Source organism: Mastigoproctus giganteus, chromosome 13 (assembly GCF_048544385.1).
Source record: "Mastigoproctus giganteus isolate SK-2022 chromosome 13, ASM4854438v1, whole genome shotgun sequence".
NCBI lineage: Eukaryota > Metazoa > Arthropoda > Arachnida > Uropygi > Thelyphonidae > Mastigoproctus > Mastigoproctus giganteus.
This window is the reverse complement of record NC_143587.1, coordinates 128,286,369-128,299,849: the sequence shown is the minus strand read 5'-3', so window position 1 is coordinate 128,299,849 and position 13,481 is coordinate 128,286,369. Positions and strand designations below refer to the sequence as shown.

Here is a 13,481-nt window from a genome sequence, read left to right as displayed (position 1 = left end):
GCCCCATGGAATAATCCCCAATACAGATATATGATCTTGCCTAAAAATCAGTGTCCTCGAATATCCATACCAATTTCTTAAGTGCTGATCTCCAGGTAATTCTCTAGTGGGGAAAAGATAATTTATCTGAATTCAATCATTCTAAAACTCAGTCCTGTCATGTATCTCACAAAAAGAATTCTTCTGCTCCTATGCTTATCTTTGATGACACTCTAATTTCTAGCCAAGATCATATGTCTCTATTGGGATTACCCTAACTTCTAATCTCTTTTGGCATAAGCACATTACAAATATTGCTTCCTCTGCATCTACAAAATTTGATTTTCTCTTTTGCTCTCGGCATCACTTTTCATCCAAACAACTGTTCATTCTGTACAAATTGCAAATCCGTCCTACCATGGCATACTTTTCCCACATCTGGGGCAGTGTCCCCAAAACCTCTCTCAGGCTTCTAGATTCCATTCAAAAGAGGGCATGTAGGCTAATTAATGGTCATCTCTAACAGTCTCTCCACTCTCTGTGTCACAGAAATTCTGTTTCTGCTGTATGCCTTTTCTATAGGTACTTCCATGTGCACTGTTCTTCTGAATTGGCTTCTATAATTACCACTCTCCTTTTGAAATCAATGGTCTCCATAGCCGAGTGGTCAGGAGCGGGAATGCAGTAGCACACATTCCTTGAGTAGACCGGGGTTCAAGCCCCTGACTGCTAAATACGGTCTATCTGCCAACCCGCATTGGACCAGCGTGGTGGATTATGGTCCATTTCCCTCAAAATGAATTGTTGAGGAGGCTTCCATCCTGCAGTGGGTTGATAATGGCTGCAGTTTTTTTTTTTTTTTTTTTTTTTTGAAAGCAGTCGAAACACGTGCCACAACCAGTCAACATTCTTTTACCGTCCAAATTCAAACTCACAGAACCAACTTTTCTTTCTCTTCATTTATTCATTTAAACTTCTGTATTCTGGAACAACGTTCCTTCATACGTTATTTCCTGAAAATGACAATCTACAGATATTCAAGTGTAATGTCAACAACTATTTTCTTTCATCTTCAGCCCATGCAAGGTTCTAAGTACTATAGGTTCTAATACATGTTGTGCTTGGGATTTCATAAAAAAAAAATTTTTCCTGGGAGATATTGAATTTTTAACTCCCCCTATTAATATATAAGTAAATTAATCAGTTTTCCTAAAAGTTTGGCTGATGATAGTACACCAGATCATGTGATATCTTATCTTTAAATTATATTGATAAATTTGCTGTATGACCAAAAGTATCAATATAATTTAAAGTACATATTACTGTTATTCTCTTCATGCAACTAAAGGCATCTGTCACATGTTCATTGTCACTCAGGATATTTCCTAGGGTACTGTTTGTTGTTTCCTATATAGAAATGTGAAAACCACTTTTCATTCATTTTCATATCATTCATCTTGGTTGGGCAGTGGTTCTGTATTAACGTGTTTGCTGCCTTTACACATACATGTATAAAATAGCAATAGTAGGGATGTACTGCTATGCATATCTGTGTTTAAAATGCAACCAAGAGTTGTGCTGTAAAGCATACAAGCAGTCATTCTTAAGCACTCAACCAACGAGTGCCATAAACATAAAGGTACATGAAATTAACAGTCACTCGGTACTGGCACATTGATTGAATGCAGTAATGCTTGGCTTTTGTTTACAGACTTGGCAAGCAGTTTTATTTGTTCTTTGCTTGTGTTGATATTAGTTTACATACATGAATAAACTTTTTATAAAATTTTAAGATTTATTCTGATTTGCAGCTCAGTACAAAATTAAGTTTTTGCTTTTAGCAATGAATTCCAAACTTTTAATTTTCAACCATTACATATGAAAATTATGGCAAACTGAACAGGCTCTCTTACATTTAGGTGGATGCAAACATGTTAAGTAGAAAAAAATATCCAGAAAAGTACCCTCTAAGAAAAATATCTGGACACCAGTTTTTACAGTTCACTGGACTGCCCCAGATAAACATGCAACTAACACTTGGTATATAAGGAAGGTGTATTGGCGTGGTATGTAAAATCTAACTTACTAATTTTGAGAGTGGGTTTTATTGCTAGATGTCACATTTCTGGCTTTCAATTCATACAATTTCTGACAGTCAACCTATATAAAGTTGCTTCCTTGCATCATTTGCCACTACTAATACTACCTAAAGTTGACCAGCAGTGACATCATGAAATGGAAGCTTGATAGTACTACACATTTCAGCAACACACGGGAAAACCAGTGAACGGGAACACCCCCCCCCCCATGTGACTGGAACATACTCAGAAGGGCAGTATGACAATGTTGTTAGATCTTTCTGCAAAAGATGAACTAGGAGTTGGAATTTGTTGCACCATGAAAGGCAAGACTGCTGATTGCATGGTTGCAATCACACAGGTTGAGTGAGGTCTGTATAAACACACTACATATGAAGCTCCACACTTTCAGTTTTCATGGCAAAGCAGTGATTCATACGCCTAACATCACTGACTGAAATCAGCAGTCTTGCCTTGCATGGTGCAACAAATGGCATAATTGATCCACAGAACAGAGGAAATCAGTTCTATGGATTGATGAATATTATTACACCCTATTTCAATCAGATTGGTATGTGTGAGCATTGAGGACGCCTGGACAAATTCTGCTGCTAGAGTACACTGTGCCAGCAACAAAGTTCAGAGGAGTGAGGTTATAGTGCAGGCTATTTCTCATAATATGGCCTAGGACCTTTGATGGTTTTGTGGGGAACCAGGAATACTGATGCCTTCCTTAACATTTTGGACAAATCCATGCTCTCTATGATGTGGCAGCACTTTCATACAGACCCATGAATCTTTCAACAGGATAATGTCGCCATACCAACATTATCCACAAGATGGACAGTGCAAAATCCTGAGTTGGATCCCATGGAACACCTATGGGATGAAATTTAATATTGGGCAAGGGCCAGAACAACATGTCCCCACACATTGGAATAAAATTGATAGCACAACTGATCACTGTTCTCTTCAGGAGGAATGGTAAACTTTTTATTGGTGCTAAGTGCAGTAATGCATTTTCTAACTTTCTGTAGAGACCTAATGACTTACTAAGAAATTATTCGCTTTTTTTTTTTAAATAGTGAAAGAACAGTATAAATAAAATTTATTCTTCACTTGGTTAGCAGAAAATTAATCACCAAGAAAATTACTAAAAAAGAAATTATTAAAGCTGAATATTTATCACAAACTTACAAAGGAAAACTGAAAACTTCACTGTCAGTGATCTATTAATTTTTGTTTGGCTGTTTATAAAGGTAACAGTGGTTTCTAAACAAGTAGAAGCCACTGTTATGAGAACTGAAAAATTTTAATGCTATCTACATCAAAAACATTTTGAAATAGGTATTTTTTTAATTGAATTAATAAAATCAGGTAAAATTCATTAGCTATTTGTGGCCATTCATTAACTATTCCTTCAAGAACAGAATTTTCATCCTTACTATTTAGTAATAAATTAATAATAGATTTATTAGATAATAAAATTTGTTTATATTCAAGTAAAGCTGCCAACTGGTCAGGAGAGTTTACTTCATTGTAATTGTTTTTTTTATGGCAGCCAACATGGATGCCATAAAAACAAATAAAATAGAAACAAAATGCACAGCCCACGGATTAATGGCTGTGCATTTTTGGTGGCAGCATATGAAATCAATCGATTTGTGCATATTGGTGAGAAATATATGCTTAAGAACTACAGCCAACTTTTAACAAACATCAGATATTAATTTATAAATATTAAATATTTTTTTAAAATCTAAAAGGAAGTGGTCTCAAAATTACTTATTTATAGAGAATTTAAAGTTTCTAATCAGATTATTAAGAGAAATATCAGCTCACCTGTTCCAGGGATCATGACTGTTGAGGATGCTGCTGCTGATGAGTTTTGAGTGGTTTGCCCATCCTTAGGGAGAACGATTGTTTTGGATAAGTTCACAGCTAAACTTGTCAAAGAAGATGCCATAACACTCCTATTTCCATGAGAATTTTTTACTGACTCTCCCAGTTTCCCTCGTTTTAGTCCAGGCCTATCAGCTTTCAAAGGTTTAGATCCAAGACTAGATGACTCATGAGACACACTGGTTTTGGCTTGAGGTGAAGAGGAATTTGGAGCAAAGCTCAAAATGGGACTTTTGTGTGATCTCTGAGATATGCATCTTTCATTTGTTGGCATTTCCTTAGGATGTAGAACAGCAACATTTGATGGATTAGCAGTTTGACTTTTTGATGGACTTGAAAGCAATGTAGATTTAGAATCATTACAAGCACTATTTGGATGGCACACACCAACTGTTCCACTGGCTAATATTGACTTCTCGGGTACTTTGATAGCAACGGACGAATTAACAACAGATTTGGACAGTGGGGTATTGTCGTTTCCTTCACTGGTACTCTGGGAACACTGTACTGTCTCAGCTGGTTCTGACTTTGGAACTTTCCGGGATACTGTCAAATTAATGGCTTGGAGTTCGTCATTTGTTTCTCCATTTTTCTGCCATGTAAATGGAGATATCCTTGCTTTACTCCACCCATTTTCAGGTGATAGTGATTGTTGAAGATATTCACAATCATGCCTGTTATTGTTATTTATTTCTAATTTCAATGGCACTTTTTCTGTTGAGAAGTTTCTTTCACCACTACTTTGGTTCTGATTTTTACTGGCACTTTCAGCTTTAGTCTTAAAATGTGATACTTTCTGGATGCCTGTTTGAGAATTATCACCACAATGAGTAGTACAAGATAACCACTCACGACATGTCTTGGACTGAGTTTCTGTTGATTTTTTTGAACTCGTATCACTTCTGGTGTAATGAGGAATGGATATGTTTGGCTGAAATTCAGAGGATGTCACTTTAGCAACAACTGTCTTTGCTTCTTTGATTTCAGTTAGTCCTGTATCTTTAAAACCTTTTGTAATAATTTGCTTTGAAGAAATTCTTGGTGAGCACATGCCAGGAGATGGTAACGTAGATGAAGAGATGGGAGAATGAGAAAGAGATGATGGAGGAAGAAGAGGTGATGGATTAGAGCACTGTTTCACATCAGTGTATGAACTATCCCTTAAAACACAACACTTGGGCTTCACTGATATTTGACTTGCTTCTGTCTTTTGAACTCTATCACCAGTCACAGCACATGATGGCCTTGAAATATGGTCCACTCTAGAATCCTTCTTAGCCATCTGCTTAATGGAAAGTGATACTGATGGTGAAACATGTTTACATAATAAACTGGGACTTGATGCTGAAGATGATAACTGTGGAACTTTGTTGGACATATGGCATGATGCTGTTGTGTTTGCTGATGCATCAACTATAGGAAAATGCACTGGTGATAACCCTAAAAAATTATATGTAATAACAATACAACTATGTATTCTGGATAACAATGAATTAATAAAATCAAGATATCTTACAGTTTCATGTATATTACAAGAATATAGAATGATAACAAGGTGTGTGAAGAAGCATATCACTATTAGAAGCAATGATCAGTTAATGTCAAGGTTATGTTCCCAGAAAATACAATGTTCAGTGACATTGTGTTTACCTGACCAGACATCCATAAGAATAAACTAAAATAGTTGAGGTATGTTCTGTCACCCCAGTAATCCACATACAGACCTTTAATAAATGGAAACTGAGTAAAATAAATGGGTAAAATAAAACCAGATAATTAAGCAAAGTAAATATGATTTGTGAGAAATAAATATTTACACTAAATTAATATGTAACAAAAACAAAATTAAAACATTTTTCACATTTAATTGAGGGGTGACAATGTAACCTAAGTTCATCAAGGAAGGCACAATGCCAAATGATGAATGTTATTGAGACAGAGATGCTGATTTGAGTGTCTCATCTTCTGGTTGTACATCATCCACAGGCTGGCCTTGGGGATGGAACAGGATTCTCTGCAGTCTCATTATCAAAACAAAGAATTATAGGCCTCTCAACTTCTATGGGAACAAGAACCTTTTCTAATGATTTCTTAGGTGGTGGATTTGCAGTTTTCTCTGACATTTCCATGAGAATCAACTAAATCATAGTTTGTATCAGCTGGTCCATTAGGGGTGTAATGTTCAGATCAGCAGAGCCTCTCATTTCATCTGACGCCTTCCAATGCCATTTCCCTGATCACTGGCACTAGAAGTTTCTCCTAAGATGACAGCCTAGTCACTTTCTTTCTCTCAGTGTAGTAATGAAGTAACATAAAATGTAAATATAATGTAATAATAAAATGTAATAATATAAAATGAAGTAATAATAATTACAGATTAGTGACATGGGGCTGGAAAGTTGTGCTGCAAGTTTAGAGTGGTGGTTTGGGGTAATTAGCATATGGATTTTCAGATATCTAGGATAGCCTGTTTAGTTTATTTCTGTGATGGTCTCTAACTTCCAAAGCTAGTGCTTCGCAGCAAAAACTGATAGTGGTTTTTAAGGGTGACCAATTGTTAGGGTGAAGGTATTTTCTTAATTTATTATGGATTTGTTTGACTTGATGCAGATATTGTTGCTTGATAGAATAACAAGATCTCAGAGTAAGGTTAATGACACTATGCGATGTGGTGTAAGCCAGTTTGTTTAAGCCTAGTAAATTTTGGTCGAATCTGACAATAGCAAATTTCGTAGTAATATTTTGTTTGAGGCAAGGTTTTAGGAATGTTATGTGGTGATCCTGGGCTAAATATCTAAGTGCTAATTTGGTATATTTCTGTACCAAGGTATGCAAGAAATCGCCCATACTTGCGAGGTCGAAAGGATACAAGTGGAGAGTAAGCGAAGTTTGTGGAATTGTCAAAAGGAATTTATGGGAGTTTATTTAATTAACAGATAACAGAGCAGCAAAGGCACAATATGTTCTACGTTATAAATAAGTTAGTTTAGAAATGGAGGAATTACCTCTATGATGTCTTGTAGAACACTTCAGTGCTATTACTCTCTGTTGTTAAATAACTATACAAATAGATTACATGTATTCCATACTCTCATAGACAAAATCAATGATCCAATGCATCACCGACTCCAAGCCCGACCCCAAAATACATAGAATACCAACCCTAATCTTTGAGCGAGAGAATACGATATGTCCGTATTTTAAAAACAATTTAAATGCTTTGAAACCAAATAAATGATTAATCCATACTTTTTAATTAAATTACATCAAAATTCAGTCAATGTACGTCGCCCCTACCCCATTTCAGATTCATGGCACTTCACAAGCATGCGCCAAGATTACAACTAATCTCCATGCTATAAAATTCTATTGCAATACCCAAGGTTTCACTTTCCTGTGATCATGACCCTGGTCGAAAAGTCCCATCCGCTTCAGGGAAGTAACAAAATTCTTTAGTTTCAGAGGAATCTCAATGTTTTTTATGTTTTAATATTAGTTTTTAATTCTTGCACTGCTTCTATTGGAATGACCAGAAGCCTGAAAAACAAGATGCAGGATATTCCAGAGACTGCCGGGAGTCATTGCGGTACAAGTAAACACATGGGTTGTGTTAGGGTAGCTAAGAATAGAAATAGGTGCATGTATACTTGCGTGTACACCAATGCTAGGAGTTTAGTAAATAAATTTGATGAATTTGAGGTATCAGAGACTTGGTGTCACACCAGATATCAGAGACTTGGTGTCACACATATAAGGAATGCAGAACTGGAATTTGGGGAGTACAACGTCTACAGAAAGGATAGACCGGATAGGAAGGGAGGAGGAGTTATGCTATTAGTTAAGAAATACATAAAATCCAAGGAAGTGAAGCCAGTCGACATCGCTGGACAGTGCAGTGTCGGGTCAGTTTGGTGTGACATAAGCATTGGGAGATCAAAATTGAGAGTAGGAGTGTGCTATAGGCCTAATGACTCTGATGAGTATAATAAGAAACTGCACAGGGAAATAGAGTGGGCCAGTAAATCAGAGTCTTATAATGGGAGATTTTAATTTCCCAGATATTGACTGGAGTTTGGGGGCTGGTCACTCACACACTAGCAAGGCTTTTGTGGATTTATTGGATGATTGTTTTCTACATCAGCATGTTCGGGAGGCAACTAGAGGGAGGAATACTCTTGATTTGATTATCAGCAGTGATTCTTCATGCATTAAGAATCTGCAGATAAATGAACCACTAGGTGGCAGTGATCACAGTGTGCTGAAGTGGAATTTACTCAAAGAGGTAACTACCATTAGGGGTAAAGGGAAGGGTTATTGCTTTCGTAAAGGCGACTACGATGGACTGAGACAGTATTTAAATTCTATACAGTGGGACCAACTGATGATGTTACCAACAGCAAATGCAAAATGGGAAGCATTCAAAGAACTTATCTTGGAAGCTACTAGGCTTTACATACCATCTAAGAAATATTGTTCAAGGTTTAGGCCTAAATGGATGTCAGATGAACTGATGAGGCATATGGCAGAGAAGAAACATACATGGGATACATACAAATTAACACGACACAGAAGCCTATGATAGATACAAGTTGATCTGTAACCAAGTTACAAAGGAGGTTAGGCAGGCGAAGGCAGAGTACGAGAAATCTTTGGCAAGGGATGCAAAGAAAAACAGCAAAGAGTTCTTTACTTATGTAAACTCTAGAAGGAAGGGGATGAATCAGATTGGTCCACTTGATATCGATGGGTCAACTGTTGATGATCCTGCTCAGGTAGCTAACAAACTAAATGAATATTTTGCATTGACATTCACACATGAGGAGTTATTTAGCGAGGGGAAAGCCAGAGATGTATTCAACTCTAGCAGTAAGCTAGAGAAACTTGTAATAACTGAGAGTAAAGTGGAGGAGAAACTGTTGAAGATAAACACAAGAAAGGCACCCGGGGTGAATGGGATCTATCAAGTTATATTAAAGGAGGCAGCAGAGGAAGTAAGCAAACCCTTAGCCATAATTATGAGAGCTTCCTTGGACTCAGGGGAGGTACCCGCAGACTGGAGATGTGCAAATGTGACCCCAATTCACAAAGGAGGATCAAAGGCTGACACAAGCAATTATAGACCTGTGAGGTTTAACTTCTGTTCCAGGAAAATTAATGGAGGCACTAGTTAAAGAAGCACTGCAGGATCACTTAGACAAGACTTCAGTTATAGCTCGGACACGGCATGGTTTTGTTAAGGGGAAGTCTTGCCTGACCAATTTGATTGGATACTATGATGCAGTCACAAAGGAATTGGATGCAGGGAATAACTTTGATATTATATACTTGGATCTTAGAAAGGCTTTTGATACTGTTGCACATGGAAAACTGCTGCACAAATTGGAGCAGTGTGACATTGGAGGCAAATTGCTGCTGTGGGTGGCTGAGGGGAAGAAGACAGAGAGTGGTAATCAATGGACACTGCTCATCGTGGACTAATGTTATTAGTGGAGTCCCTCAGGGCTCAGTGTTGGGTCCATTATTGTTTTCTGTATTCATAAATGATATTGATGATGGTATATCAAGCTTAATGTCCAAGTTTGCAGACAATACAAAGGTAGGCAGGGTTGTCAAGGACACTACTGACACTATGCTGCTGCTGCAGCAGGATCTGGAAAGGTTGAGCAGATGGGCTGAGAGGTGGCAAATGAAGTTTAACATTGACAAATGTAAAGTACTACAGATGGGAAACAGCAACCCCAGAGCAACGTATCAACTCTGTGGTACTACACTGACAGTGGTAGAGAATGAAAGGGACCTGGGGGTGTTGTGCAGGCAGATATGAAGTTCTCTGAGCAGTGCAGACAGGCTGCAAGAGTAGCTCATGGTGTATTGTCAATGATATATAGGAATTTTTCTAGCAGGGATAAGGAGGTGATTATTCCCTTGTATAAGGCAATGGTCAGGCCACACCTAGAGTACTGTATACAGGTCTGGAGGCCTCATTTCAAGAAGGATGTAGAGCTGCTGGAACGAGTACAGAGAAGGGCAACAAGATTAGTGAATGGAACAAAGGGGTGCTCTTACGAAGAAAGGCTTAAGTTTTGCAAATTACAGTGTCTGGAGACTAGGCACCAGCGAGGTGATCTGATAGAGGTGTATAAAGCATCGAATGGTTTGAGCATGCTCAATGCTGATGGAATTCTTCCTCTCGCTCAGAATAATCACCTGAGAAGGCATAAATTCAAATTGAGGAAAGACAGATGTAGGATAGACATGCGGAAATTTGCCTTTAGCCAGCGAGTGGTTGGTTTGTGGAACAGACTTCCATCCCTTGTCGTGGAAGTTAATAGCCTAAATAAGTTTAAGGCTCAGCTGGACAGGTATTTTGAGCGAACAGAGGGATGAAGTGGAAGTGGTTTTTTTTTGGCTGATGCTGCATAAGCTTGCTTTCTTGCATCAAATGCCTCTACTAATGCTAATGCTAAGAGCCATAAGCCGCTTCAAGATCTTCCCAAGATTAGCAAGCAGTGCAATTGGTCTGTAGGCATGTGGATTTAAGGCAGGCTAATCTGGCTTTTTGATAAGACGAAGCAAAGAAACCTTCCAAGCATCAGGGAAGTGCCTTCCATGAGGAATTTATTGAAGAGCAAGAGCAAGTAGAGAGGTCTAAATTTTAACAGCCGGATAATGAACACATGTTCAACCATATCCATTCCTGGACACTTCTTCATGTTGATCTTCTTGACCACCGAAGTAAGTTCTTCTAGAGTAAATGGCTCGGTATGCTTTTCAGTGGTGTACTTGTTATTTGCCTCCCGAATTGCCATATGCTCTGGAGAATCTTCAGAAGGATTATCCATAGGAAATAAGAAGGTACAACGCACAGAATATATTAATGAGAATTCACTTTATGATGGGATGGTTTTTTAAATTACAAAAAACTAGGACTCAAGTGTAAAATTCGCGAGGGCGCCCTAAAACTAGGACATGTCCTCGGAAACGAGGACGTCTGGTAACTCTATAGAAAGGCTTCATTTCTGCAAATTGCAGCGTCTCTCGAAATTAGTCACTTGCGAGGTGTTTAAGACTGTGAATGGACCGAACAAGCTCAGTGCTGATGGTGTTTTAGCTCTTGCTTGGACTACACTTGAGGGGACACAATTCGAATTGAAGAAGGATGGTTGCATGAATAATGTGAGGGTCCTGAGCTAATATCATCATTCTTCTCTTTCTTGGTTATTCCTTCCTTTCTCTCTCTTTCTCTCTCTCAGGGTAACTCGGGAATTTTTTTTTGGCTGGTGCAGCATAAGCCTCAAGCTTCCTTGCACCATAGGGCTAATAATAATAATAATAATAATAAGTATTAAAAGTATGGATTCATTATTTATTTGGTTTCAAAGCATTTAAATTGTTCTTGAAATTGGGACATCTTGCTCAAAGATTAGGGTTGGTGATACCATGTATTTTGGGGTCAGGCTTGGGGTTCGCGGGCCTCCAATTCCGTGGTAGACTGGATCGTTAATTTTGCATATGAGGTGTAGAATACATGTAATCTATTTGTATAGTAATTTAACAATGGAGAGTCTCAGCACTGAAGTGTTCTACAAGACATCAATAGAGGTAATTCCTCCATTTCTAAACTAATTACTTTGATTAAAATGAAATTTGGGAAGGCTTGACAAATCACTCTAATAGAGGCAAATATCATCATTCTTCTCTTTTTTGGTGATTCCTTTCTACTTCTGACTCATTCTCTCTCTCTCTCTCTCTCTCTCTCTCTCTCTCTCTCTCTCTCTCTCTCTCTCTCTCTCTCTCTCTCTCTCAGGGTAATTCAGAAATTATTTTTTTTTGGCTGGTGCAGCATAAGCAGTCTTCCTTGCACCATATGGCTAATAATAATATTTCGTGAAAATCCATCCATTAGAAGTTGAGTTATTACATGCAAATGGACAAAAATTAATAATTGCCAGATTTCTATTGGTCCAATTTAATGAAATTTGGGAATGAAAAATTTAGCATGACAAATCTTTCTAAAAGGCTCAAATGTAAAATTTCATGAAAATCCAAACATTAGGATCCAAGTTATCACATGTGAACACAATAAGACGTATAAATGCTAAAACTTCTAAAAAAACAGGCTCTCTCTCTCTCTCTCTATATATATATATATATAGTAGGTTCTCTCAAAATTCCCAGTACCTTGGAATACTGTTTGCATATATGAGATCATGTGGAGGTCCCACAGCTTTTCCAGAAGAGAGCAGTCAGGTGAATATCTCTCTCTCTCTTTCTCTATAAGTGAAAAGGCCTACGTGCTCTGGATTCATTATATATATATTATTACTACGTGACACAGAGCAAAATGGAAGGAAAAGAAAATAACAAGTTGCAGCTAAAATACATACAGGAAAGTAATACAAAGCTTTCGGACAGTATGTTGCCCTTCATCAGTTTTTGACAGTTAATCTAAAAATCTAGAGATACAGAACCTACGTGCATGTAATGGCAGTCACGTCTGAATCAGGCTTATTCTCTCCCGTAGTGGGCAAGACTGCCAACACAGTTTCCAACAGTGCGGTGTCTATAGATCGGATTCATACCCTATAAATCTCGGATGATGAAGTCATGGACTCATTTGACATGGTATCTCTGTTCACTTCAATCCCTGTCGAACTAGCCATTATGTGTGCCAAGGAGCTCCTGGATAGTGATCAGACCCTAAGCAACAGGACTTCTCTAACTTCAGAGGATATTGGCACCACCCTATCTGCTGGTAAATGGAGTCACCAAACAGGCCATCATGTTTGGTGACTCCAATTACCAGCAGATACATGACATAGCCATGGGTTCCCCAGTTAGTTCAGTCACTGCAAACATCACAATGGGGGAATTGAAAGGTTGCGCATTTGTGGGTCTACCAGATCCCATTGCCTTTTGGTGTCACTACGGGGATGATGTGTTTGTGGTTATTTCCCGGGAGTCAGGCAACCGACTTTTGCACCACCTTAACACTCTGTCATCTTTTATACAATTCACCAAGCTGGAGTCAGACAATAATACCCTTCCATACTTGGATACCCTTGTCTGGCGTGAGGGCATGCGTTTGAAGACAACAGTCCATCGCAAGCCAATGTGTACTGGCCAATTCACCAACTACCAGTCAGCACACAAGTGCAGCCATCTTCTTGGCACAGCACGAGCCCTATTAACCCGTGCCTGGACCCGCTCTAGTTCTGTGGATGAGAGGCACACTGAGATTACTAGGGTCAAGACAGATCTTGTGAGGTGTGGCTACCCCACCAGTATCCAAGATAGGTGCGACCTACAGGCCGGTGACCACGTAGTGGCCAACAGGACCATTCACAATAATGACTCTGCCACGACTGCCTTTATCCCATTACACCCAAACCTGTCACAACAGATTTCTAGTCTTAAAGGCTCATGGGATAAAATGCCTACAATTCCCGGGTAGGACGTTCCTTGTGTCCAGAGTTAAAACATCAGTCCCCCCCCCTTTCTGCAGAATGGATTAATCTACAT

The 13,481-nt window shown here is 38.5% G+C and overlaps 1 protein-coding gene across 4 annotated transcripts in view; it reads right to left on the bottom strand.

Moving 5' to 3' along the window:
• Positions 1 to 13,481, bottom strand: part of LOC150076433 (uncharacterized) — an 840,218-nt gene that overhangs the window by 429,864 nt on the left and 396,873 nt on the right. For all 4 annotated transcript variants that reach the window (XM_090388172.1, XM_090388173.1, XM_090388175.1 and 1 more), the window contains exon 6: positions 3,900 to 5,399. In XM_090388172.1, coding sequence (XP_090244298.1) covers positions 3,900 to 5,399 — 1,500 coding nt within the window. The remainder of the gene's footprint in view (positions 1 to 3,899; positions 5,400 to 13,481) is intronic.